This window comes from Takifugu flavidus, chromosome 10 (assembly GCF_003711565.1).
Source record: "Takifugu flavidus isolate HTHZ2018 chromosome 10, ASM371156v2, whole genome shotgun sequence".
Classification (NCBI taxonomy): Eukaryota; Metazoa; Chordata; class Actinopteri; order Tetraodontiformes; family Tetraodontidae; genus Takifugu; species Takifugu flavidus.
Genome location: NC_079529.1, coordinates 1956832 through 1982583, shown reverse-complemented (window position 1 = coordinate 1982583; position 25752 = coordinate 1956832). Strand labels below are relative to the sequence as shown.

Genomic DNA, 25752 nt, shown 5'->3' with positions numbered 1-25752 from the left:
TTGTCACTCTTCTTTAAGCTCGTCAAGGCGCATGGGGGAGATGTGAGGACAAAACGACAGCCCTCGGAATCTAGAAGAGCCGGAAATCGGGGAGAAAAACATTGAAATTGTAAAATCTCTAAGATGTTAACGGGCTTGACACCCCAGTGACATCTGACAATGTGTCAATCTGATGCTGGTGAGGGAATCAAAATGTGCGTTTCACTGTGGACATAAAGGATCAAAGGTTAGAATTGGTTAAGGTTCGAGTTGTGTTTATTTATATAGACGCCTTACAGAACCTTCACCCCCCCCCCCCCCCCCCCCCAACAAGCAACAATGGCAAGGAAAACCCCTCCACTTTAACAGGAAGAAACCTTGAGCAGGACCAGGCACATATGGGAGACCCTCCCGCTGATGGCCAGCTGGGAAGAGAAAGAAGAGAAGAGGGGGGTACAGAATAGACATACATTGTATAAATACATTAATTACAATAAGCCATCAATGTAAGAGATGAGCGAGTCGGTGAGGTCAGGGGTCAAAGGTCGGCAGGTCAGCGCACAGCCCTGAGGTCAGCGATACCTGTAGATGGATAAAGAGAGAGGCAGGGTTAGGGTTAGGCATTTAGTTTTGATGGTTAGGGTTAGGGTAGGGGTTGGGGGGGCCTTATGTCAATAACAAATATAGTCCTCACAAAGATAGAAGTTCAAGGATGTGAGACCTGTGTAGCATGTACAAGAACACACATGCACACGCAAAAGTCCCTAATAATAACCACTGAAAGCAAGTTAAGTGAACTTGGATTATATCACGCTGACCGCTGACTCGGCAGGTATCAAAATCCAAAAACTTAACGTAACAGATGAACCTCCAGATCATCTGAGGTTGCTCTCACAGCCGTGGTGATGTGAGGTGAAGAGAGGTCCTGTACAGATCACATGACGGAAATGAAAGTTCCCGTCGAACAACACGGTAAACCTGTTAGAGCCAGACTCTCTAAGCATCGTCTTTGCGCTTGATCCCCTAACGTGGACACTGTAATGGGATTGTTTTTAATCGTGTAATTGAACAATAAAAATGTTCAGGAGCCAGCTAATCTCTTCCTGTACTATTTATTGTACAACCTCAACTAACCTAACCTCTGGGGGCCACGCTGCTTTAGATTGCTTCCATTCTCCATTTTTGGCCATTTCTTCTCTGACTTGGTTTTGGAATCATTTCCCTGATTTGATACAGGTCTCCTACCTGTGGTTACATCATTTCATATCTTGAATCAAAGGTTGTGCTTTATCTTTATCCTGACACCTGTCAGGCATAGTCTGAGCGTGAACGCCACAGCAACGCCTCGACCGCCTTAGCCGTAGAGCGTTTGCAGATGGCTGTGGGGCGAAGCCAAACACGGCTGCATTTCTGCGTGCACTCACCCGGTCACTTCAAGACTCGTTGTCAAATTCAAATGCGATGCAGAGACGTGCTTCCTGTCAAATGTATCATGATGGATTGCGCTAATCCACGCGGCTGCGCTGACTGCGCGTCGTGCAACACTCGGACAGGCAACTCGGTCGTGAGCGTAAATCACACATAGGAACAGAACATTTCATTTCAGTGAGCCGTGTCCCCGATGGAGAAGCTCTGCCAAAATATCCTCCCTTCCCTGCCCAGTGAACGACGTCCAAAACTTCTTTCTGATGCCCCGTGGGCCTTTATCCTTACACGGGTGTTTTTGCTTGCGTCTAACCGAATCAGGGTATTTGATTCCACTAGTCCATTATGGGGGAGGACACCATCTGTTAGCTGTTAGAGTCTCAGAACGGACCACCGCCCCATCTGAAGTGCAGCTCAGCCCTGCCTGTTTTAACTCTTCCAGTAACCTCACAAGTCTGACCTGACCTTCCTCCAACACATCACCTGCTGTCATCGGAACACTGGACCAACAACCTGTCCGCACTTGTGCGACCTTTATATTTTCAGACCCTGCCCCTCCATAAATCACTCAAGTGCACAGAGATGATGTGCAAATGTTACACCAACGGACAACTTAAATGTCTGGGTGTCTTTGTTTAATCCCATATAGCTCCTCATATGGAGGCAGCAGCCGTGTGAAATGAGGACATTTTGGTTTACAAGGACAATCCGAACAGCTGTTCTGTGCTTATATTTACTCACCACGGCAATTATGGCATTTTGAGCATCGTAAAGACAGAAAGGCACAAAATCACGAAGGACGGAGGGATGTTTAAATTGAAATGCTGCACTTTTGGGTATGGAACATATAGAGGGTGCAGAAAGAGTTCAACTGTTCTTAAATGTTTCACTATTTCTCATGCTGGAGCTTCCTGTCAAAATGACAATACAAAAACCAATTCTTCAATCTACACTTTCTACTGCATGAGGTCCATGAGGTTTTATCGCCCTTTGGATCGGTGTAAAAACCCAAACCACCTCCCACAGCTATGAAGATCAGACAGCCCCTTGTAACCTAACCCAGTCTAGATAAGAGGATTTTAAAGTGAAATCCCACTAACAAGTGGGATCCCAACATTTTATGGGTGGGGTATTTTACAGTCCTGTAGTGCTTTACTTATTCCACAAAAGGGTCATTTGAAAAAAAATACAATACAATCCTAAACTCTTTATAGTGTGGAAACGCATATGTGTGTTTGTGTAATTGTGTAATAGCTTAACCAGACGTTGTTGCTGCCCACTGCCCACTTCTGTCATTTAAAGGATTGTAGTAGATCACCATGGTGACCATTCTCTACCATTCGGTGCATGCACACGCACACATGCACACACACGCAAACAGCAACATGTTCTATTAGAGGTTACATTAATTATTGATGGAGTAAGCTTGCTAAATTAATTTCCAACCACTCACTTCTGTAACCGCTGCCATCCTGACCAGATCCTGCTCTTCTCATTCAGCATGATGGATTCATTTGAAACTACACAGACCTTGAACAACAAAAAAAATCATAAAAGCCCAGCGCCTGGTAGAGCATAATAACTAGGTGTGTGGGTGCACGTGGGTGGTTCTGGCTGTGTTGTAAGTTGCTTTCTGTAATTACAAATGCTGTGTCTGTCTGGCAGCTTTCTGCCACACATCGGCTCCTCAGGAGAAGATTCAAAAGTGACAGTTTGATCAAGACCACGTTTGCATGGGTCACGAATGTTTACGTGCAGATGGTAACAGGGGCGACCCCCTGATGTGGACGTGCTAGACCGAGTGTTCTTGATAATTAAGCAAACGTGTGATTACGCAATGACTGTAGCCCCTGCCAGTGACAGACAAAGAAGAATAGCAGGAGGGAGCAGGTGGCATGGCAAGACTGAGCGAAGAAAAGGAACAGTGCGAAGACCAAAGAGATCCACGATAAAGAGGGACTCGGTGATAGACTTCTGTTCGTTTGGCATTTCATTTGCACTTTGGAGGGAAACTTGCTATTTTACAGGTCAGGATTCATGCGACAAGGGAGCAAGCAGTCAACTATTTTTGGAAGAGGTCAAGAAATGTGGGTGTGCATGTAAAGAATGCTAATGGATCTGTGACACACATGCATGGACTTTACCCTTGCACCTGTAACATTGTAACCTTAGCAGACGGCTAAGTGTGTGTGTGTGTGTGTGTGTGTGTGTGTGTGTGTGTGTGTGTGTGTGTGTTGTGTGTGTGTGTGTGTGTGGCCAGACCATGCATTTCATCTGTCAAAGTGAGGACATTTCTGGGAAGTGAGGAAAGTTTGGCTGGTTCTACAACATCAACAGGCTGTTTAAGGTTAAAAATGTGGTTGGTTAAGGTTAGAATTTGGTTGAGGTTAGGATTAGACATTTACTTGTGTTTGGGTTTTGGTGAGAGGTCGGGGAATGGTTTATGATGAAGAAAGTCCTCAGAAATTAGAAGTATCAGTATATGTGTGTGTGTGTGTTTCCTCATCTGTCGTGTGTTTGATTGCAGTTAAATTTACAGATGTATTGATTAATATAAACCTCAGGCAAAAACAGACTGACACTGAGGTGCAGCGACTTTCTTTGCAAGGATCCCTGATGAAATGGTTAAATGGTGCAGCCACGTCATGGCTGAAATTGCCAGGCCGCTGGGTGGGACCTCGCTTTTCTGATGAGTAATGGACAGGGATTTAGTCCAAATGACATCACCAGTGCAAAACGACAGCGCTGTGCATTAAATTGCATCATTTATTACCTTTTTCTGCAAAATGTGACAACCTCCCTCCTCAGAATACACCAGTAAAAAAACATTCAGCATAACATGGCTTTCAAAAATCTTCCAAAAATCCCTTCACATTTGCCGTGAGGTCATACCAACGTCAGAGGCTGATGTACGAGAAACAGGAGTCAGTCACATCATCTATGAGAGAATTATCGATCGAATGTAACTGGACTCCTCTGTGTTACTGTTAAGAACTATGGATTAATTTCATTACATCACTCAAATTAGCAGTAGCTTCCTTTGCTCAGCATCTCCTCAGGTATCCGCTGGTTCCAAATGTGTGAATCTTGGCTGCAGGTATCAATAATCACTATGTATCAGATCTCTTACTATGACAGCATGAACTCTTGTAAAGCTCTTTATTTTGACTTCAGGTTGACAGAATTTACCCTCGTTTGGATAAAGCACAGTCAGATGCATTGCTTCTATTTAAGGTGGGGGTGGGGGTGGGAGGGGGGAGGGGGGTCAGATGTCGAACTCACTATTTTTGCCGCAGTGTGAGCAATGCTTTACCCTGGAATAAGGACAAAAGTGGTGCATATCATCACAACAAAGCCGTCTATTGCTGGGAGTCAAGCAAGCAGTTCAGCATGAACGCATAAAACAACGCATGTGTGCATATGCAGCCACAGCAACACACATGCATGGACACACACACACACAACCACCTACGCACACCCTTGGAAGAAGACACTCACACTTCGCCCCCATAGAGTACATGTCAGTCCATCTGGGATCATTAACACTATGTTAATGAATATAGGGCCGGGGCATGTGGAGAGAGAGGAGAGAGGGATGGAGAGAGCTTCTGGAAGAGAGGACAGAAGGTGGGAGGATGGAGGAGGATAATGGATTCTCTCCGAAACAAATGCACTGCCTGAAGTAGTTGTTGGGGGGATAAACATGGATTCGGAAAAAAAAAAAAAAAAGAAAGACAAATGAAGTCGGGGGAGACGGGGAAGCGAGGAAATCGGACTACAGTAAGATAGGAGGGTAGGAATCGAGAAGCAATGGACCGTAGACAGGAGGAAAGACGGGGCCCGAACTCACTGCTGGGAAGGGAAGCAAGAAAGTAAAGTAATCGGCAAAGAGCTGCACCCGGTATGTTCTGGTCACGGGCGGATGAAGGCTGAGCTGAAATAACTGAACAGATGAACAGAAGAAAAGGAAGGAAGGAAAGACAGCAGAGACAACAGACGAGCTGAGAGAACAGGCAGGGAGACAGACGAGGAGATGTGGTATAATAAATGATGGCGGAGGCAGCGCAAGCTGACGAGCGCGGTTAAATATTTCACTGGGGTTTGTTTGTGCTTTTGTGTGTATGTGTGAGTTCGACAGCGCGGCAGGAACTGGTGAAGTGTGCCTGTTGACTGGACAAGTTAATGATTCCCATGTTTTGAATAGTAGTGAGATCACGGCCCTGGGAGGCTCATTTACCCCCTACTGACTCAGGCATGTGACTCTGCATTAGTCTGTTGATGCAAGTGGTGTCTGATGTCATGATGCCATGCCAGGTTAGCTGGACGTAGCCATTTTGGACAGAGTTCAGCCTCTCAGGTGACTTTCTGGTAGACCCTCTGCATAACTGTAGGCTCGACGAGTTTCTCAATGCAAGATTCACTACTCAGCCCCCTGCTGGGATAAACCTACACATATGGAACCGCTATCAAGTCGAAGTGTGTCTTGTTGCACTTGAATTGGGGACCACCTGTATGCAGATGACTGAGTGTGAATAGGGCTTGAGACAACAGGGCTTTGTGGTGCTGGAGAATGAGCAGCTTGTCGAAGTGTGCCGCTATGAGCCCCAGGGCCAAACTCCTGCAGGAGGCCTGAGATAAAGGGCCAGAGGGCAGCAGGGTGACAAGCTGTCCATGTGCAGATGAAACAATGCCAAGCGTTAACAAGCCAGGCCGGTGGCAATGATAGAGTTTAGATGTTTGAAGCGCGATCCATCATCAAACCAGAGGAGGAAGTCAAATCACAGGAGATTAAAGTGATTTAGGCGTTTAACAGCAAGGCTAACACGCTTCTCATTCCATTGCGATGTTTGACCTTCCTTGTGCGACCTTTTGTTTTAAAAGGCAGCTAAAATTATTCCACGAGGGAGAGGTTTGTTAAGGCCTGGCACATAAACAGCTGAGGCTCAAGGGCATGGCGGCTGATGACGCGGTAAAGGCAGGACCAGAAAACAGGCAGGAATGACGGGTGACGTCCTGCTTTGTCTTATAGACAGCGGAGGGATCAGAACACTCCTACTCACCTTTAAAATCCAATGAAGTCTTGTGTAAGCAAACTTTCCGATGCTTAGTCTGGATTCACGTAGCTGAAGAGCAAGGAGGTTTCAGTGTGGGCTACACCCAGCGTTTCCACGTGTCTCTTGTGTCTAAAACCTAACTCAGAGAAGCCAAGCCTTGCTTTGCCCTCTATTAAACACTTTTGTCTCATCTGTTTTCCGTCTGTGTCAAACCATTTAAAGTCTCAGCAGAGACCCTGGACCAGCTCTGATCCCTGCCCGAGGCTGAAAGGATAATGGTGAATGGGCAAGAAGTGGAAGAAACAAGACAGGAGATTTACCAGGGTGACAGGATGCTTTAATAACTCTTTCCTGTATATTGCTCACCATTTTTAAATAAATATATATATAAATCTTCGCTAGAGCGACACCTGTCTTCTTCCTTCTTGTTTACACTCCTTCTTCTACACTTCCCCTCTATTATACTCAGGTAAAGTTCAGAGAGTGTAAACAGAAAAATGAGGTCCAACCAGGTACGGATTGGTCCGTGCACTCTATATGTTTTGTTTTCTTTTTACATAATGATGTGAAGTTATGTAATTGTGGGATTTCCGTTGCATGTTAAACAACTACTGGCAGATACCAAGACGCCTGGAGACGAGTCCTGAGAAAATAAACAAGCCTATTTCTGAGTGCTGAAAGGTTTGTCTGGCTGTCAGGTCTTCTCTTGGCTTCCTTTCGTCTGCTCTTAGAAGCGAGGAGCTTTCCAACAACTCAAACGCTTTTTTTCTGTAAGGTTCCTATTTTAAGCCATCGGGTTTTCTGTGCATTACTGTCATTCACAGAAGTGCTGGTCTTCCCTCTCTCTGCGTGTGAGTGTCTCAGTATGGACTGTGGGAGGATTTAATCTTGCTCAGGAAGTCAGCCTCGGTTTCTGCTGGCTGTAACACTGTCAGAAAACGCCTGCGGAGAAGCGGATTTCGAATATTTGTTTGCACTTGTGTTCCTCCTTGTGTGTACGTGTGTGTGTGTTTGTGACGGGAGATGCTAGCCAGCCTCCTCTACTCTTGGCTATGGCCGCAGAGAGGAGGTGTAGCGGTTGCCTGTCAGTTTCCCAATTTATTTATTTTAAAATTGCCACCCCATTGATTATGAGGTTGATGAGCAACGGGAATCCTGGAAAAATTCATGAGCAATAGTGTAGTGTTGTTCGTGACTGAGTACTGGGGGATCCTGTTCACACCGGTCTGTAGCCTGTTAATCACTGTCAATCTGTGCTGTGCCAGAAAGGTTACTTGTTAAAACTTTTTGCTTGAGACAAATTGAAAGTAAAATGTTTTGATTTTTTTGTGGTCGACCTCCTTCGATTATTAGATTCTGTTCTCAAAACATCAGTTGAAACATGTTTCCTCCCATAGAATGTTTTTGAAAACATTATAAAATAGAAAAGTACCCACAGGCATTATTAAACCCCAACCCCTCTTGGGTCTAGTGTGTGTGTGTGTGTGTGTGTGTGTGTGTGTGTTGTGTGTGTGTGTGTGTGTGTGTGTGTGTGTGTGTGCCTGGCAAGCACACACATGCCCTATTACCCTGAGAGTATCTCTCTCTTTAACACAAGTACAGACACACACACACACTCCTGCCTCCCTGCAGCCACAGTGTTTTGGGCAATCTAAGCCCGGCTAGGCTCTTTCCTTCCCCAAAGGGAAGCCTCTTACTGAAGCCACAATCCCACAGACACCCCACGGTCTGGACTTTATCCACTCCATCTGGGTCGTTATTTTCTAAAGTCACCTGTCTGGGGAAGCTGCTAATCACAGACTTCTAGATGAGACTTACTGATAAAACAGTGATAATTCTCTATTATCTGACAGCTCATCATCTTCACAGCGTGCCTGCGCAGGCATACAGGCCCGCGATGGTCTGCAAAGGGCATTTTGGATGAATAGGAAAGTGGGACAATCAAAGATTTCCTTCCCTATATTCAGTATTTTAATCAGATGTCTTTTGCAGCTCATTGTCTGGGCTAATAATCTGTGGCAAAACAAGTTGACAAACTGCCTTGTGACACATAATAACAAGTCAACGTGTAGCTTTTTGTTACGACACTCAGCTCTTTTAAAAAGCACAACAACAGTGCTGTTCAGTGTTGTTGCAACATCTGCAAAAATGGATGACATCCAAACACTGATTATTTTTATACTGTATCTGCATCTATGAATAAAACCTATTGTTATCATAGTAAATATTGTCATTATTCTATTCATTTTACTATACCCTTCAAGTTTTTGAGATTACGTTATATTTTTTATTAATGTTTAATCTTAAAATCAGACTATATCAGTTTTCTTATCGTTTTTATAGTTGTTTTTGTGTTTTCTGGTGCCAGCTGGAGGGAATGGTCTCGTGTCTGTTGTGGGCGGGGAATGTAAAGGAGTGATTTTCTATTGGCTGACAGCGCCTCTCGGGGGCGTGGCCTCCTCCTCCAAAACACACAAGTAGCGCCTGTGTGTAAGCAGACAGCAGCAGCTCGAACAGTGGTCGGTCCTCGGTGCTCTCTGAAGTTTCATCAGCGCTCACTGGAACAGTATCTGCAAGTGGTCCGCGCGTATTTACGCAGACAACAGGCTCTTTATTTAATCAACACTAATTGAAGATAGTCTCTTTCCCGCCGAGAAGAGGAGATATGGATTTGGTGTGTCTGGTGTCCGTGGCGCTGAGCATCGGTGCTTGGTTCGCCTCCGCGGAGAGACACAGCGTCTACTGGAACAGCTCGAACCCACAGTAAGTGGATATATGCTCTGGTGATGAAATGCGGGGTTGTGTGCGTATGGTGCGTGGCTACCGGATCAGCCACGGACTCTTGTGTTTGCGGGAATACGTGCTGCCTCGGTTCAGAGTTAATGTTTTACTCTACTGAAATTTTACGCATGTGTTCTCCGTGCGCTCCTCTCGGTCCCGACACAGCTCGCTCTCTGAAACTGCTGTAGTGTTAAATGTGGTTATAATCGTGACACCTTTCAAGGCTCCTTTGTCATCTAATGTCACGTATGTGTGATCACCTTTTAAAACGCGCCCAAAAGAATCGGCCTCCAAAGCTGGACGGACATCAGCGGACCGAGAAAACAGAAGATTGCGAGCAGTGGACGGATTCAACACTATATTTAACCGCAACTCAGAGACGCAGACATTCTCTAATAGGAGAAAATAGACTGACAAGTATGAACTTGGCCTCTGACGTTGTCTGTTGGGTCGGCACCTGTGTGTGATAGCAATGGAAAGTCTATAAATGAAGATGAATCAGAGGTTCAATAAATTAGCTTTATATATACATCAAAACCTCAAGGACAGGTGCAATCAACTGTGTGCCGATTATTTGAACTTTTGGAGGACATGTAACACTATCCGACCAATCGATATCTCCTGACAGACGCGCAACACCCAAGCGCGATTTATTGAGCTTTTAGCGCGGACTCCAAGCTTGAAAGACGGAATGATTTTTATACAACGCAAGGACAAGTTCCAGCCTCTCAGGTCGATTAAAACCCACAGAAAGGGGCCAAACGCCAATATGGCCTTTTAGTCTTCTCTTGATCACATTACTGCTCCTCTAATTGCGCTTTGAGAGTGACAACAGGCAGATTGCGCTGAGTTTTGCTGGTATAATGGAAACTTTTCAGGAGAATTAGTTGTGTCATGGGTAAATCCATGTGTGAGTCAGTGGCCCGGGTTTGACCCAGCTGGGGTGCGCCCGACTCACCACAGAATAAAGGCAGAGGCGCAGCTAGACACAGATGTGGGGGTCTAATGTAAGACGGCAAGATTGATTTTTTTTTTTTTTTTTTTTTGTGGGGGGGGCTGATTGTTATATTTTATGCTGCTTACGCTAATCTGGCATTGTACTATTTTGCAGTCAAATGTTGTATAACAGAAGAAAAAAAATCATATTACAACTCTAATCTCTGCCTGCTATGGCTAAGCATAGACAGACACAAACAGACACAAACCAGCCAATGACACCAGAGCAAAAGGAAAAATGTGGCTATTCTGCTTTTGCAAATCTGTCAAACCAAGACGTGTTTTTCTTTCGCTGGCATCTTTCAAGTGCAAAACAAGGAAAGGGATTTCTCGGAAGGAAGACCAAAGGCATTTGAAGTAAAAGGCCAAGAATAAAACTTTAATCCGCTAGCATTCCCAGTGTCGCTTGCTGATAATTCCTTCCGCAGTTCCCCGACTTCGGTGTCTTCCCTTGTGCACCAGTTTTGTTATGTTCTCGGAAGCTGTAGCCCATTCGCCACCTTTCCAGAGGATTACAGTGATTTGTTGGCTAATTGATGCTAATTGATTCTCGCTCCAGTTGTCATCAGCAGTGATTCATCTTAAGCATAAGACAGTGGCCAGATGGCAGAGTTAATGTTGGTGATAAGAGGGATGTGCGTGATTAGGCTGTTCTTTTGTACCCGTGTGAGCGAAGACAGACCACAGTGTGGTTAACTTTTAGCAGGAAGTGATTTTGTTTTTCAGCAGAGGGAGACGGTGGATGCGTGCTGGGAAGGAGTGCCTTTTACCGTAGGCAGATTACCAGAGACCTATGTGACTCACACTTCCACACACTTCGGGGGCAAGAGGGAGGACTTGTATGTTAATATTAGCCACAGACAGCATTCCACCCCACTGTTACTATACTCAACTCTGTCAGCTGTGTGTGTTCCTCTCACTGTACCTGTCTGCTCCTTTCACCACCTTCACTCCTTTTCTCAACCTCACAGACTGACTGCTGCCCCCCCCCCCCCCCCCCCCCCCCCTCCTTCTTATGAGCCTCCATCTCTTCCCCTCCCTATCAATTTACAAATTCTGGATCTTATTTTCGCCACAGATGTGGAGGCTATAAATGACGGCACTCCGCAGACTCTGGCCCTGTTATCGCTGGATCGTTTGCCTGCTCTCGTACATTCGGCGTGCCTTGTCATTTACCTCGCCGTGCTGCAATCATCTGTGCAAATATCTTTATCAAGAGGCCGGTGTAACGTAATATTCTGTTTATCTCCGTCTGGCTATGCACGCTATTGCTGTTACAGTAGAAGCCTGGGCCTGTCCTGACAGGAACACATGCCCCGGAGGATGAGTTTGGGGTGAAGGGTTTGGAGTCCTCCTGTCCCATTACCCCCCCCCCCCCCCCTCCTCTCTCTGTCTCTCTCTGTTGTACATTTATTACATTTTGTCCTACCAGTCTTTATTTGGCCCCTCCCTGGCCCATGTTCCTTCTGGTCACTGGCTGCTAATCTCGCCAGAATGCCAACACACACTAACATAGATTACATGCGGCGTGTAATCTGACCCACAGACACAAAACTGTCGACCCTTCTGGCTTGATTCTATATATAAATGTATGCATCTGTGATCCCGTGATGTAACTTGCATTTCATTATGCCACATGTGTGCTTCTGTGTGTATTTCTAGTTTTAGCTTTAGTCGCTAAGAACCACGTAGTGGCTATTGTCAATCATTCTGCTCATACCCGACATAAATCCACCTAAATGCACCTTGGCGATGAGATGATTAGCAATGTTCTCCCCCCCCCCCATCGTAGTATCCATGCACCTCTGTTTGCTCTCTGCTCTTCCTCTCGCTTCCTTATCTGTGGTCCAGACTTCCTCCCTTCCCTCCATCAGCCTCCCCCCGCTGCCTCTCACAGACCTTCCTCTGTTTTCTTGCCCCAGTAGTTTTCCAGCAGAGGAAGACAGAGAACCTCTAAGTCCCGGCTCTGCTAACGCTGCAGAGATCCGCGTTGGCCTGGTGTTATTGTAGTATATGTGGGCAGGCACGCATGTATGACTGCTCATTCATAGCATTTCATGCATACCACACAGCTCAGCATCGCCCCCTAAAGGACCAGAGCAGCAACAGATGTATTCCTTCTGGATTTATTTGTTTTGCAAGGAATTTAAAATGTTGAAAAAAGAGATAAGAGACACTGGCTCTTTTATGCAGCATCGTAAAAGCTAGTGAACTTGTTCCCTCTCTAACACAGGCACACAGATTAACTCTCTGTGACCCCCCCGACATATTAAACCAACCATGATACCATTTGGTCTCTTTTCTATTTAGGAGAATGAATAGCAGGATATAAAAAAGGGGTGAGTGGCTGAAAAGCTTGTTGGAGGCAGAGGGGAGGGGAATGGGTGCAGGGTGAGAGAAGGGTGAACTGGAGAAAGGGATTTGTGTTGAGAAATTAGCCTGCATGAAGAGCGTCGGTATATTATGTCAGCTTTAAGAGACAGGCCCGAATAGAAAACAGTAGGGGGGGATGGGGTGATTTTTGGGGATAATAAAGAGCTGGCAGACGGTGGGAGGAGAGGGGAGACAGTGATGGATGAAGGGAGGAGAGGGGTTTGGAAATGAAGAAGTTGGGAGCAGCAGTTTTTTATCTTTTGGAAGGGTTTCTCCGCGTCTCAGAACTGTTGGGCTTGCAGATATTTGCACAGAAATGTGGCAAACGCGAGGAGCGGAGCAGCGCGGCGTGATTGGAGCAGCGTGATTCACGCCGCTCCTCTAATTGCAGGAAAATGAGGTGGATGAAGAAGGAAGGTAGATTAAACTGGAAGCCGATACTTGAGGCCCTTTCAGCGGATATTAGATTGGCGATAATGGCGCGTCCCACCAGAGAGCAGCTAAACCCATTACGACCCCTGACAGCTCCTCCGCTTGTGTGAAAAGAGGTGCGAATCTGCCGCGCCACAGCAAATTAATAGGGTATTAAGTGTGCACCTCCGAGTAAAAATGAGTGTGAGCGCAACTGCAAATGCGATGAGCGCGCTATGTGAGAAGGTAGCGCGCCATCCAAACCGCAGACCCCCGTCGTTACATTCCAACGTGTGCACACTTACTACTGATTACCTGCAAAGCAAATGGTACGGGGTGGGGGGGTGGGGGGATTGCATCTGTTCAGTGTTTCAGCGGCCTCGGCGGCGCTGACTGTTGTGAAGCGGGCGTCTTCAGCGCTGACTCATTTGGTGTGTGCGAGAGAAGCTGAGACCCTGACCCCTGACCCCTTGACCCAGCTGCCAGTTAGAAACTCTCCCCCGAGAGATGGTGAAGGACAGAGTTCCAGAGTCAGTTGTTTGACCAAAACCCGGTGAGAGCCAAGGGTGCAAACGGCGTCGGGGTTGTTGAGGAAAGGCGAGGAAATGTAACAGAGCCGTGCAAAGACAAAGGCAGGACTTCAAAGGTGAACCCAGGAGGGCAAGTGTTGGAGAACTTGCTGTCAAGCCAGTGCTACGGCTGTATTACTATTTTATACACACGCATAAATATCTCACCCAATTGTGCGAAGTAGAATGGCTCTATAGTGAGAAATGACCTTTTTCCCAGCACAGAGGAAGAGCGATCGCAGCCGTCTGCAACCTCTGCTGTGTACCCAACACCTCCAGTCACACGCGAGAACAAAACTCCCACACATACACGCATTCAAACACACACGAGGTTTCATTAGGTCTTGATAAACAGATGTGCACACAGGCCTCGGGCGTGAGACGCCCCGAATAAAGGTCTTCGGAGAATCTCTCTCTCAAACACAGACAAATGGGCACACGGGAAGAAGCCATGTTGTAAGTAGGTCTGCAGCCGCTCCAACACCTGGTACTCCCGATCGACACGGCTATCGTATTAACGTGACTGTCACCCTGCCGAGAGCTGCCAGTCGGAGGCAGATAAAGGATTCTCTGAAAGAGTTGCCACCCTTAATGAGTTACAAGGCAGAGAGAATTTTGTGGGTTTTGCACTTTAAATGTGTGGGTAATGTTGTTCCTTTAATCCAATAGACAGAGGTGGGAGATAAACTAATTAAAGGAAAAACAAACCAAGAGTATGCAAATGCAACTGTGAAACCGCTAGCGCAAGCTTTCAATGCACATCCATTCTGGTTAGGGTAGTGAAAGCTCTACAGGGGGTGAGGCACTGGGGTTGAGGGGGCCCTGTAGCCTTCAGGCATTCTGTCTTTGGGGAGCCAAAGGGTATAATTACATCCCATTCATTCCTCCTCCCCGCCCTTTCTAGGGAACACATTGGCCCCAGACCCCTAACAGCTTTTAATTAGCCAGACCAACGGAGGAGAGGAGGCAGGGCGGTAAATGAGGAGGTGAAGGATAAAAGGAGAATTTTCTTAAATGCCGGAGTTGTGAATGAAATTAGCAACAGAATCTGTTTCATTGGCTTTTGCCAAGTCTCTGTTTTCAAACGGAGGTGGGCCAGGACGCTAACAAGGACACGACAAGGACCCTGTACAATTCAAAACAGTTCCTTTTAAATTTAAAAACCAGCAGATTGAGTTCCTCAAGTGTCATGTGGGCTATTTACTGATCGGGCTCAAAAGAAACCGAAAGAAATGAGATGTGAGCGAAAATAAATGAACCAATTAGCTGCCCATTTGTTGCTCGTCTTTTATTAACACGTGTTGGTACCAAAGGTAAAAAAAAAAAGGTGCATGAATAACAGGCGTTCACACCTGGGCGTACAAAGAAAGTTCTGAGAGTGAAAGTCGTGAATGCGAGCCACCCTGTTAGTCGATAACAAGTGTAGAGCTGTGCCCAACTAACAAAGCATGTTTTGACAGGTAAGCTAGCGCTAACTGACACGCACGCACAGAGGCTTGAAGGAGGGGTTAGAGGCCCATGTTTGGAGCCACTGTGTCTGTGACTTGGTCTGGCAAGGCTGAGGGGGGCTAACAGGAGCCACAACAACAGACGAAAGGGAGGGAGGGGGGTCAAAGCCACCACGTCCCATGCTTTGATGTCCACACACAGGAGCGCTGTTCTTGTCACTCTCACTCGCGGGAACATGGCAGCCACAGGCAGCCGTTCGGTTTGTATTTGAGGATTACAGCCTGTTGACACGGGTTCTGTAATCTGTAATTTGCAAATATCGGTCTGTCTTCACTTTACGACGCCTGGCTGCTGCCCAATCAGCTGCAGCGGTGGCAGAATGGTGTTAATTAAAGGAAAGATGCGATTATAACAAAATTGATGACTGTCTGTGCAGTTTTTGTATCTTCCTACATTTTCCTAGGCACCAATTTATCAATTTGAACCTACCAATCACCGCCAAGTGAAACATCATATCATCAACAAATCAATGTCATTTTGCCATTTCTGTCTGGTAAAATAAGACGGGGGGGGTTTGAAGAGGGCCGTAAAACTAAATGAAAGGCAAAGATGAAAGGAAAGCACGGGCTCCTCCCCCTGTCTTTGATGGAAACAGAAATTGAGAAGCAGAGATCAGCACATAAGTGTGAGGGCCCTCTGCGCAGAGACAAACGGTGGAAAATCCAAACCGCCAAGTTGCTCGACAAGAGTCGGGATGGAGCTCAACGCGGTTTTAGGTGTGCCTGTTTTCTCCCCGCTATGAACAAGTCAGGCCTGATCAGGCTCTTTCTAATTCCGTCACAGTGGAGGGTACGTGCGAGTCCACAGATACAAAAGCAAATATCCTCACACGCTACCTGAATATTCTGCACCGTTACCTGTGTGTTAGCATAGTCGGCAGTTTTCTGTCATTGCGTGTGGAGCCCGCGGTCTTTGAGTGTTGTGTGTGTTTGTATAATGTCCTTTTAACTAAAAGACATCCACATATGAAGAAATTTGTCATTAATGTCCTCCCTTCTCTGCCTCTCTACAGCTTTTTGTGGGATGAGTACACAGTGGAAGTGCGTATTAACGACTATCTGGACATCATCTGCCCCCACTACGCCCACGGCGAGGTGTCATCGCATGCAGCTGAGCGCTATGTGCTCTACATGGTGGAGAAGGAGGACTACGAAGTCTGCAAGCCTCACTCCTTTGACCAGCTCCGCTGGGAGTGTTCGCGGCCCTTTGCTCCCCACGCTCCTGAGAAATTCTCTGAAAAATTCCAGCGTTTTACTCCCTTCACCCTGGGAAAGGAATTCAGACAAGGAGAGAGCTATTATTATATCTGTAAGTATCAATTTTTTAAAAGTATATTCTTCTGTTTTTCTGGTTTTGTATTAAATGTGTTCGTTTTCGACCTTTTCGCAGCCAAGCCGATGCACCACCACGGCCAGGACTGTCTGAGGCTGAAAGTAGACGTCGTTGGGCGTAAAGACTCCGCAAAGACACATCAGGAGAGACCCAAGAACGGAAAAAAGGAAAAAGAGGTGGACGAAGGGAAAGGAAAGTTCATTGTCAGCGGGGGAGTTCACAACCCAGCCAACCGTCTGTCAGCAGGTGAGAATTCCTCAGAAGCGCTGAGCAGTCCAGCAGCCCGGTTCCTGACAGGAGCCGGCCGGGCGCTGCCACGCAGGAGCGATGAAACTCAATTCCCGTTTTCTTTCCTCAGATGACCCTGCTGTGATGGAGCCGAAGTTGCAGAGGAGTATCGGAAATTCCGGCACTCGGCTGGTTTCCTTCCCGCTCTTCTTCGCCGGGATCCTCGTTTTGTGCATCTCGATGCTACACTGAAGCAGAGACTCATCAGTAGAGACTAAGCTGAGCCGATGCTGGGCATTGGGACCACGGACACTAAAGACTCTTTTTATACAGATCGTTTTATATGAGCATGGATTGTGCTGTCGGTGTGCGTTTGCGTCTTTGCTTGTGTGAATGCGGATCGTTGATCGCTCCAAAGAAGAAGAGAAGCTGTTTTTTTTTTTTAAATGACTTTGTCTAATGAGGATGGGAATTCTCATTTTGTAACATTTGCAATGCACAATTCAGTCATAACGAACACAACTGCAAGCTGAATGATCAAAACGGTCTCAATTCAAGGATTATTCCAGAAATAACGTGAACGCCTTTAGTGTGTGAATACTCTCATTCCTTTGGTGCACATTAATATTGTACAACCACTCATCTGACTTGCTGTCCGCTTTTTTCCTTCCTTCCGATTGACATCACTGCTGTTAACTTGCACCGTGTGGTAGCACTTGTCTCCCCGTCTGTTCGGCTTCACATTCTCACACTGGTGCTACACACTCAGCATCACAACGATCTGATGTCACAACTGTTTAGGGACTTGTGTCAGTTTAAAAATGCATCCATAATCTTTTTTTATACATTCAATTTTTGATGGATGGCTACTGTTGTGTTGTGTAAGACTCTTGGAGATGTGGCGTCATGGCTGTCACACCAACAGACCCGGATACCGACGTGTTTGGGAGCATTTTCATTACTCATGGCTACTTGGGTTGGTTTTTCTTACCCTTCTGACTGTTTCATGGTACACTGGCTGATGTGCAGACGGGACCCTTTGCACATCGTTAATCTAAAGCGACATCCAGGAAAACATTGACTTTTTAAAGAAAAATAACCAACAATAAAACTGTATTATGTAAATAGAACATGTACATTTGTATATAGAGAACCCTATGAAAACCTGTTTTAAGATGTGAAATAAAAAATGATGCATTACACCTATCTGTTGTGTCGGTCTGCTTTAGTGAGCCAACACTTGGAATATTGTATTTAATATAGCGGTTGTCTTTGACATCTACTGACAACAGCTCTGGTTAGCAATGGCCGCATAGCAATAGCAGGTTACAGGTTCAATTCTGGCTCAGTGTGGAGGAGGTGTGTGTTTCCTGTCTTGTCTCCTAGAGTTCTGGTTCTAACAGTTAGTAGACAATGAATGTATGTATCAATTTAAAGCCGTACATTCACTGTTTAATATTAGCAGCTGTATTGAAATGTAGCCACATGCTAACAACAACAACAAAAAAAAGCCATGTGCTGAACACTTGAGTGTCAAAACGTTGAAAGCTGAATGGAAATGGCGCCACCTTTGAAAGGCTCCGGTCACATGGTTGTGGTGAAGAATCCTTGCATTCTGATTTTCTTTACATTTAAAGCGGCGTGCCAACTGTGTAGAGTCGGCGGTGGTAGAATTTCACGCTAACATGCCTTGTATAAATCCAACTGACGTCACCGGAGTTTTTGCAGGATGACATATTGTTTTGGCGAAACCATCCATCTCCACTCTGATCCGACCTCTTCGGGAGTCTGGACGTTTCCACCTCCAGGTCTGTTCCCCGCCCCCCTCTCCCCTGCCCTGCTCTCTTTCATCCCTGGCGAAGTTTCTTGCCCCTGCTTAGATTTCGCGGTTTGAAAATCAAACATGAGGTACCACAAGGTGAAGGGGGGGGTCGGTGCGGCAAGAGAGGCCCACGAGCAAACTGACAACTGGGTGTGAGGGTGTCACTCTCGCCTACGCTCTCACGCACTCTCAGATTTTTTTTTAACCATTCCTCCTACTGCTCTGCACATCCTCTTTGGAGGAACAGCTGAACATCTGTGTGTGCCTGGAATGTGGGAATAAGGAGGGAAAAACCTCAGCGCTGACTGAAAACTGTCAAAACTCACTATAACATGTAAAATCACACAGAGTATACATCCAGTACCAGAACATAAAACCGGCTTATTTGTTTTTCCATAATCGCATCGTCATTCAAATTGACTGCAGAGGATTACGCAGGCCTGAAAATCCTCCTGCAATGTAGCACCAGCGTCTCTGCAAGGTTCAGAGGGCCAGTCTGTCTGACACACTGGGAATGTTCTGGCCAAAGATGATGTCATATCGCAAAGTGCCAATTAAGCAAGTATGTGGACAGAGAATAATCAGAATAATCACTGAAAGTGATTAATGGATAGATTGTAATGAACCATCACTTAACGTTCTAATGCATTTGAATCATAAAAATGAGTGCAAAATAAATAAAAGAGGGGAAAAGGCTGTTTCCACCGGTAAAGTTTTAAAGAATTTTGGTCCAAATGTGACCCAAGGCTGGTCCTTATGGCCATGCTGCAGAAGGATCAAAGTGCACTCTGTTACTTGAACATGGGGCTAGTATGAAAAATAAAGGAGACAAAACACATAAAAACATACCGACAAGTTTTGAGGGGATCGCATGGAATTGGTTAAACTGACTTTAACTTCCTGCCTCCGCCTGCAGAACCTCCACGTACTGTCTTCCACCGGGATGACGTAGGCGGCAGCCTCCGCATCGTTCCTTGTGCCTAACGGGCCAATCCCTGATGACGTGTCAGTCAACGGACCAATCAGAAGCCGGAGACGTTCTCCACGCGACAGCAAACACGGAAACGGTGACAGAAAACGACGTCAGTGTACTGTAGTTAGTTTGAATGTCTGCAGATACTCTTTAAATCTATAACCGAAGGGTGTTTGGGCATTTTTCTTATAGCCTTATGGATTTGGTGAACCTTTTATCATGGGCCTGCATCGTGTTTACTCTCGGAATGTTCTCAACAGGACTGTAAGTTGAATTACTCTTCTTGCTGCTTTAAGTTTAATAAAGCTTTCCGGCACTGTGGCACATATACGGGAGTGTTGGACGCTGTTATAACCTGTTATTCAGGGTCATTGAAATATGTGGTTTAGTAAGATCTGGGCTGTACTACTAATCAATATGTGTTTTCACAAGGTGTCTGCTTGTGTTTACTCTCTTTTTGATCTTTATTTGTGTCTGTTTGTTTTTAACCAGGTCCGACATGAGAAAGATGCAAGAATCCAAAAGTACAGATAATATCCAGTTCCTCCCTTTCCTCACAACATGTCTGAAGTGAGTGTGTGTGTGTGTACGTTCGTGTGTGTGCACGATCACATATGCAAACTGGCTCTGCTGCACATCTCTTTGCATTACATCTAACGTGCCTCTTTTTTTTGCCCCGCAGCAACCTTGGATGGTTGTATTATGGGGTTCTGAAGAGTGATCAGACGATCATACTGGTCAACGTTATCGGGGCCCTACTTCAGATTCTGTACATCATCATGTATTTACGCTACACAAAAGTGAAGGTCTGCAGGTTTTGCCCTCGGTGTGTGCATGTGTGTATGTGTGTGTAGGTTTTCCAGTCACTTGATATCTTTTTTTGTGTTTCAGAATCTGGTGGGGGCTCAGACTCTAATAGCAGGGATCATCTTGCTCTGTGGCTGGCTGTACTTCACTGTGTTCCTACCCAAGGGAGAGACCCAGCTCAGCCAGCTCGGCTTCACCTGTAGCGTCGTCACCGTCAGCATGTACCTGTCCCCGCTGTCCTCCCTGGTGAGAGAAAACACAAGAACCCGGAAAGCTGTTTGAGATTCTTCAGAATCTAGAAGAATGCGTGTTGTTCTCCCGGCAGTGTTTGCCAGAAATGCTCACACGGTTACATGCCCACGCCATCATGAGCTGCCATAAACCCAGTTGTAAATCAAAAGCAGCAACAAGAGCGGTACCGTAACATCTGAAATCCACAGAGCAAATAAAAGGAGATGGCGGTGAAGGTTTTTGCAACGGCCTGAAAGGAAAGACGGGAGAGTACCACCGCTGCTACGCGCTTGTTGCTAAATGGCTCATTTTCCACCTCCATCAGGGAACGTTTGAAAGCTGAGGGGAAAAGGTCCGTCCTTCACGTTCACTTCAGCCGTCACAATACACAACACTCGGCTCGTAAAGGCCACAATAACGCTCGAGCTCCAGCGACTTATCTGATTTTCCCAGAATGCTGGAGTCTCTCGGTCTATTTTGTCCAGTTGGCACCGATTTTAAAGCCCTAAACCTGCAACAAGATAGGTTTAATTACTCCTCTAGCGGCACCTTGTCTAAACATTTCACATGAGCGCTTCCTCCTGCCCCTTTGATGTAATTCTAGCAGAGGATTTATGAAGTCCGAACCCTCAAGATTCCTTACATTGTAAACACACGTGTCCAGACGACAGACAGGGCCTGTTATTCAGCTTAGGATATGCTAATGACCAAATGCAGAACCTGTTCTTTCCCTTCTTTCCCTTCTTATTTAGTGATCTTGTCTTGTCTCTGTCTCCTATCCTGTTTGTCTCCGTCCCTTCATCTGCCCCAGAGCCCGGAATGACCCGTGCTCAGTTTCCTGCCTTTCTTTCCCTGTTCCTCTCTTCCTGTTATTCTCCGTCTCCGTCTCTGTGTGGTGCCCAGATGCATTCTGTTTTCTTCTTACAGTTTACACGATCGTGTTGTCAACATTCCATTACCATCCTTTACGAAGTGTCCTTTCCAGGGGCTTGTGGTTGGTTGCGGGGGTGCATGACAGGGTGCATCACCTGGTCTAACGGCACTTAATATATTACACCATTTCAAATAACTTTTTCAAAAAAACATTCACCTGGACTTCTTGCTGTGAAGTTGCGCCATCTCTATGTCTGCCAGGCTTGGTTGTGGCCGTTCTTCCCTGATTACAGTGAAGCTGGAAAAACCTGAAGAACTAACTGTGTTAGTTTATTCTAATTTGATGTCTCTGCCTCTGCAATTGCAGTTAGAGATGGTGCGCAGCCGCGATGTGCAGTGCTTGTCCTTCCCCCTGACCGTCACCACCCTGCTCACCTCGACATCCTGGGTGCTCTACGGCCTCCAGGTTTCCGACCTCTACATTGTGGTACGATTGGCATATTCATGTCACACGTTTAACACCGCTCCAAATATTTAATTTTCCTAAATAACAGAAATGTGGTCTCTGTGCGTCTGTTCCAGGTCCCAAACACCCCAGGAATCATCACCAGCCTCATCAGATTTTATCTGTTTTGGAAGTTTGGATCTTCTCATTCAGGTTCACCTTCTTACAAGCCCATGCCCATATGAGGTGGGGGGGTGTGTGTGAAAAGGCCAACTGATGGGCATTAAAGGGTAAAAAGCTGCCTCTGTTTTCTCGTGCTCAGCCACACGGTTGGAACACAGCCGATGAGGGACTTTTGTGAAGTTTGCACAGCTGAGTGGAGAAACCAGATTTTCTTGGTTTTTGCAGTGTGTCTCCTTTCCAAAGTGCCTTCTCCTAACGCAACGATCAGGCGTCTGCTGCTCCACCAACGTGTCGAGGACCATTCTCGTTAGCTCTGTACTGGTAATAATGGGATGAAAAATATTTAATCTTTTATTAGCCAAAAACATTTGGGGTGTTGGTACTTAACTACGTTTTCCTTGTTTACACCCCCCTTTGTTTCACTTGTGTATATTACTATGTGTTTATGTATTCTTTATTTACTGAGGGGGGGAAATATAGTCAAATCTGGTATGTTGTTGCATCAACATGCCACAATTTTGTTTTTTTTAGTGGAAAATGTGTATTTTTGGCAAACGTATAAACTGAAGGAATTGCTATTTTTATAAGCTCTCGCATATGTTATCAAATCAGATGGAGAGAGGCTATTTTGTTTGCTTAAAATGTGTCTGGTGGTTCGTTGTCATGGCGAAGATCATGTGTCTCTGTCTGTATTAAAACATACATTCCAGCAGTGACCTTTCATCACTGTTGTTTCCAGACCTGGAGTCCAGCAGACGTTTTCGTTAAGGCCGTTGACATTCTGCGCGGAAGCTCTGCCTTCCAGTGCGGGACATTTTGTTTTGGGCGTCCTAACGAGCTCACATGCAGATGTGTTGATCGGTGCGGTTGTGCAAGGAGAGACAAAAGCCTGTTTGATGGTGCAGCAGTGTGAATGAGCTTGTTTGTGCAAGTATGTTGATAGAGCGAGTGGGCAGCGGTGGGAAAGGCCAGGCCAGAGGTTCTCAGCCTGAGTGTGTGTGTGTGTGTGTGTGTGTGTGTGTGTGTGTGTGTGTGTGTGTCCTGAGCTCAAAGAGCCTGGCTCTGGCAGCGAGCATAGACACAACACAGCATTGTGTTGTCAGGCAGAAAAGCTAAGATGAGCGGTCGAGGTGGGAGAGAAACGAGCTACAGTTGAAAGCCGGTCGTTCTTTGAAGCGCGGGGAGGACGGGGGCAAACTGGAAACGCGGCATTTGTGCCGAAAATGAGACCTTTAAGTGTTTCAACACAATTACTCGAGTCATCCTGATGCGTGCCTGCTACTCTGACTTAGCCACATGCTAAAAAATGCTAATCATCGCAGAGCAACGTGTCTCAGTTCCAAGCCGTGTGCATGAGGAAAGGTCAGAGGTTAGAAAATAATGGTGCGTATTGATGACTTGATGCATGCGAGTCAGAAATGTTTCCCATTAAAACGGGTTCATTTATCAACCCCCCGCACAAGTGATCCAAGCCTTGAAGCAGAATTTACCACTTGTGCTTAACGTTTAAGTCGTCTCCCTGGTTGCGAATTGTTTTTCAAAAGAGAGGAGGAAAATTTGTGCAGGACTTTCCCAGACGATGGTCGTCGATACACTCGCGCTCAGTGAGGACTGACATGTTGTCTGGTGCTGATACACAACAGAGGCCTGATTGCTGACATCGGCAGACTGACGGACGGCCTGTCTTTAATCTTTATTTGTAATTTTCTTTCCAATAATGGACTAATTCAATTGTGCCATCCATCCATTACCACCCATCCGGGGGGAGACGTGGGGAAAATGTCACAGAAATCCATCGTTGACGCAACTCGTGGAGGAAATGTCAGCGAACGTCCAGCCCTCAGCAGGACGCCACGATGTCTGCGCATCTTTCCGTCATTGAAACGGGGCGGTTCCTGGTTCTGGGGGGGGGGGGGGGGACTCACTCCAGTCCCTTTTACAGGGACGTGTTGGTTAGGAGCAGTTTTGATTCATCCCCTCTCTCTGGAGGAGGATGGATGACGGAGAAGTCAGGAGGCTACAGGGCGTTGGCCAGTCGTCTCCGAAGACAGACAGACGGACGGACAGACAGACAGACAGACATCGGGATGGAAGGACAATGCCTGGAGCCGGACACGCCCGCTTTCTTCCAAACTTTGGCTTCTTTGTGATGGGACAGCGTGGCGAGTTAATCAAAGCGTGCACGTTTTGTATAAACTTCTTTGGTGCGCAGCCAGATCTGGGGGGGGGGGGTGTTCTGCACGCTGCATGGATGTGTGTGTGGACCAGTCGGTGTGGGGGGGGGCAATCAGCTGAACAATGAGCACAAGTCACAAACAGGATCCCTCTGTTTCCTGTAGTAGAGACTGTCTTCTTACACACACACACACACACACACACACACACAGACTCCTGTGCTTTTTAAACAAGTCCCTTTAAACACTTGGCATTGTGTCTCGTCCCCCCACACACACACTCACACACAAACACACACAGCCCAACTACCACCATATGTACAATTGCTATTTTTGTCATTAGGAGGCAGATTGTGGGGCTTTCATTTTCCCGTAATTGCACACCGTGTCTGCTGGTGTGCAGCCTGCAGGCAGCCTCGGCGTGCACATTCAGCACATAAACGTGCACAGGGCACCGCGGGGGGGTCGGAGTGGGGCAGTCAGCAGCACTTTCTGCCATCAGTTAAAAAACACACCTGTCCCAGCTGCTGTTTTCAAGAGAAGATGAGAAGGAGGAATGCGCTCTTCTCGGTTTTCCTGTCGGCCCCTCACCCGTCCCGGCCGCCGGCGCCGCCTTCCTCCTCTCGCTTGTTTACCAGATCACTGCCACGGCCAGATATTGTTCTCTTAACTCTTTCACCATCGATGGGGGCGACCATCAGGAACAGAACCTGCCATCGCTGCAGCGACGGGTCAACGCGGCCTTCACTAGCGCCGCTGGATTTACTGCTCCGGAATACTCTGCCCCCCCCCCCCACCGGATCCTCTCTGATGTTTAACCAGTAATGGCAGGACAGCCATGTTTTATCTGCAGGATCGTCTGCAGCCAGAATCAGGTTTTGCCTCGTAAAAGTTGCCCCACAGAGATTTATAGATTTATTTTTTTCTGAAGCGCGGTGGAACACACACGCCGTCCGCCACAAACACACTTCCTTACGCAACAGTTTTACACACACAGGTACGAATTACCGCAGATTCCCTTGATAGCGGCTCTCTTTTTCTTCACGCCCTCCGAGTGTCTGTGGGTGCCGGCGGTGGGTATTTATGGCACTTTCCGGTTTTCACCAGTTTCAGTCGTTTCCATAATCAGCAGATTTTCTTTTGCCCACCTCAGAGTCTTCTGGTAGCACAGCTGAGGGGCCCCACACAGGAGCCTGTCCACACCGTGGGTCACAGGTGAAGCCCGTCTTCCTGTTTTCGCACACACGCGCACACACACGTGCAAAAATGTGACTCCTCAGCTCTGCGGCGGTTGCAGCTGAGGCACCTTTTGCTCCGCCGCCCAGCACCGGAGCAGCTTTTAACGGCTGCCTTCCGGTGCTTCCTCGGGGTTTGAGCGCGCTTCAGAACGTCCTGTGTCCCTCCTCCTTCCTCCCCTCCTTCCACCCTGTGTTCAGCTGCCTTTCAGAAGCCAGCCGAGTGATATGTGGACAGCCACTCATTAAGCTGTCAGACGGCCGCTGATGGACCAAAACACTGTCAGCGCGGATGAATATAAACATTTCGCCGTTTACGTGGGTCGGTTTCCATGTGGCCTTCTGCTTTATT

At 46.7% G+C, this 25752-nt stretch overlaps 2 protein-coding genes and 1 long non-coding RNA gene across 4 annotated transcripts in view; 2 read left to right on the top strand and 1 right to left on the bottom strand.

Moving 5' to 3' along the window:
* The window catches only part of LOC130532044 (uncharacterized), a 93219-nt gene that overhangs the window by 44306 nt on the left and 23161 nt on the right, over nt 1-25752 (bottom strand). The gene's annotated exons all lie outside the window — the stretch shown is intronic.
* On the top strand, nt 8943-17863 carry efna1b (ephrin-A1b). The gene is made up of 4 exons (XM_057044270.1): nt 8943-9221; nt 16110-16405; nt 16487-16675; nt 16788-17863. The coding sequence occupies exons 1-4, from the start codon at nt 9124-9126 to the stop codon at nt 16907-16909; spliced, it is 705 nt and encodes a 234-aa protein (XP_056900250.1). The 5' UTR covers nt 8943-9123; the 3' UTR covers nt 16910-17863.
* On the top strand, nt 19520-22703 carry slc50a1 (solute carrier family 50 member 1). 2 transcript variants are annotated; one of them, XM_057044277.1, is made up of 7 exons: nt 19520-19716; nt 19945-20022; nt 20135-20258; nt 20344-20505; nt 21731-21850; nt 21946-22098; nt 22217-22703. In XM_057044277.1, the coding sequence occupies exons 1-6, from the start codon at nt 19649-19651 to the stop codon at nt 22051-22053; spliced, it is 660 nt and encodes a 219-aa protein (XP_056900257.1). In that variant the 5' UTR covers nt 19520-19648; the 3' UTR covers nt 22054-22098; nt 22217-22703. The 2 variants fall into 2 exon arrangements, with proteins under 2 accessions (XP_056900257.1, XP_056900256.1); XM_057044276.1 differs by having other exon boundaries at nt 21946-22703.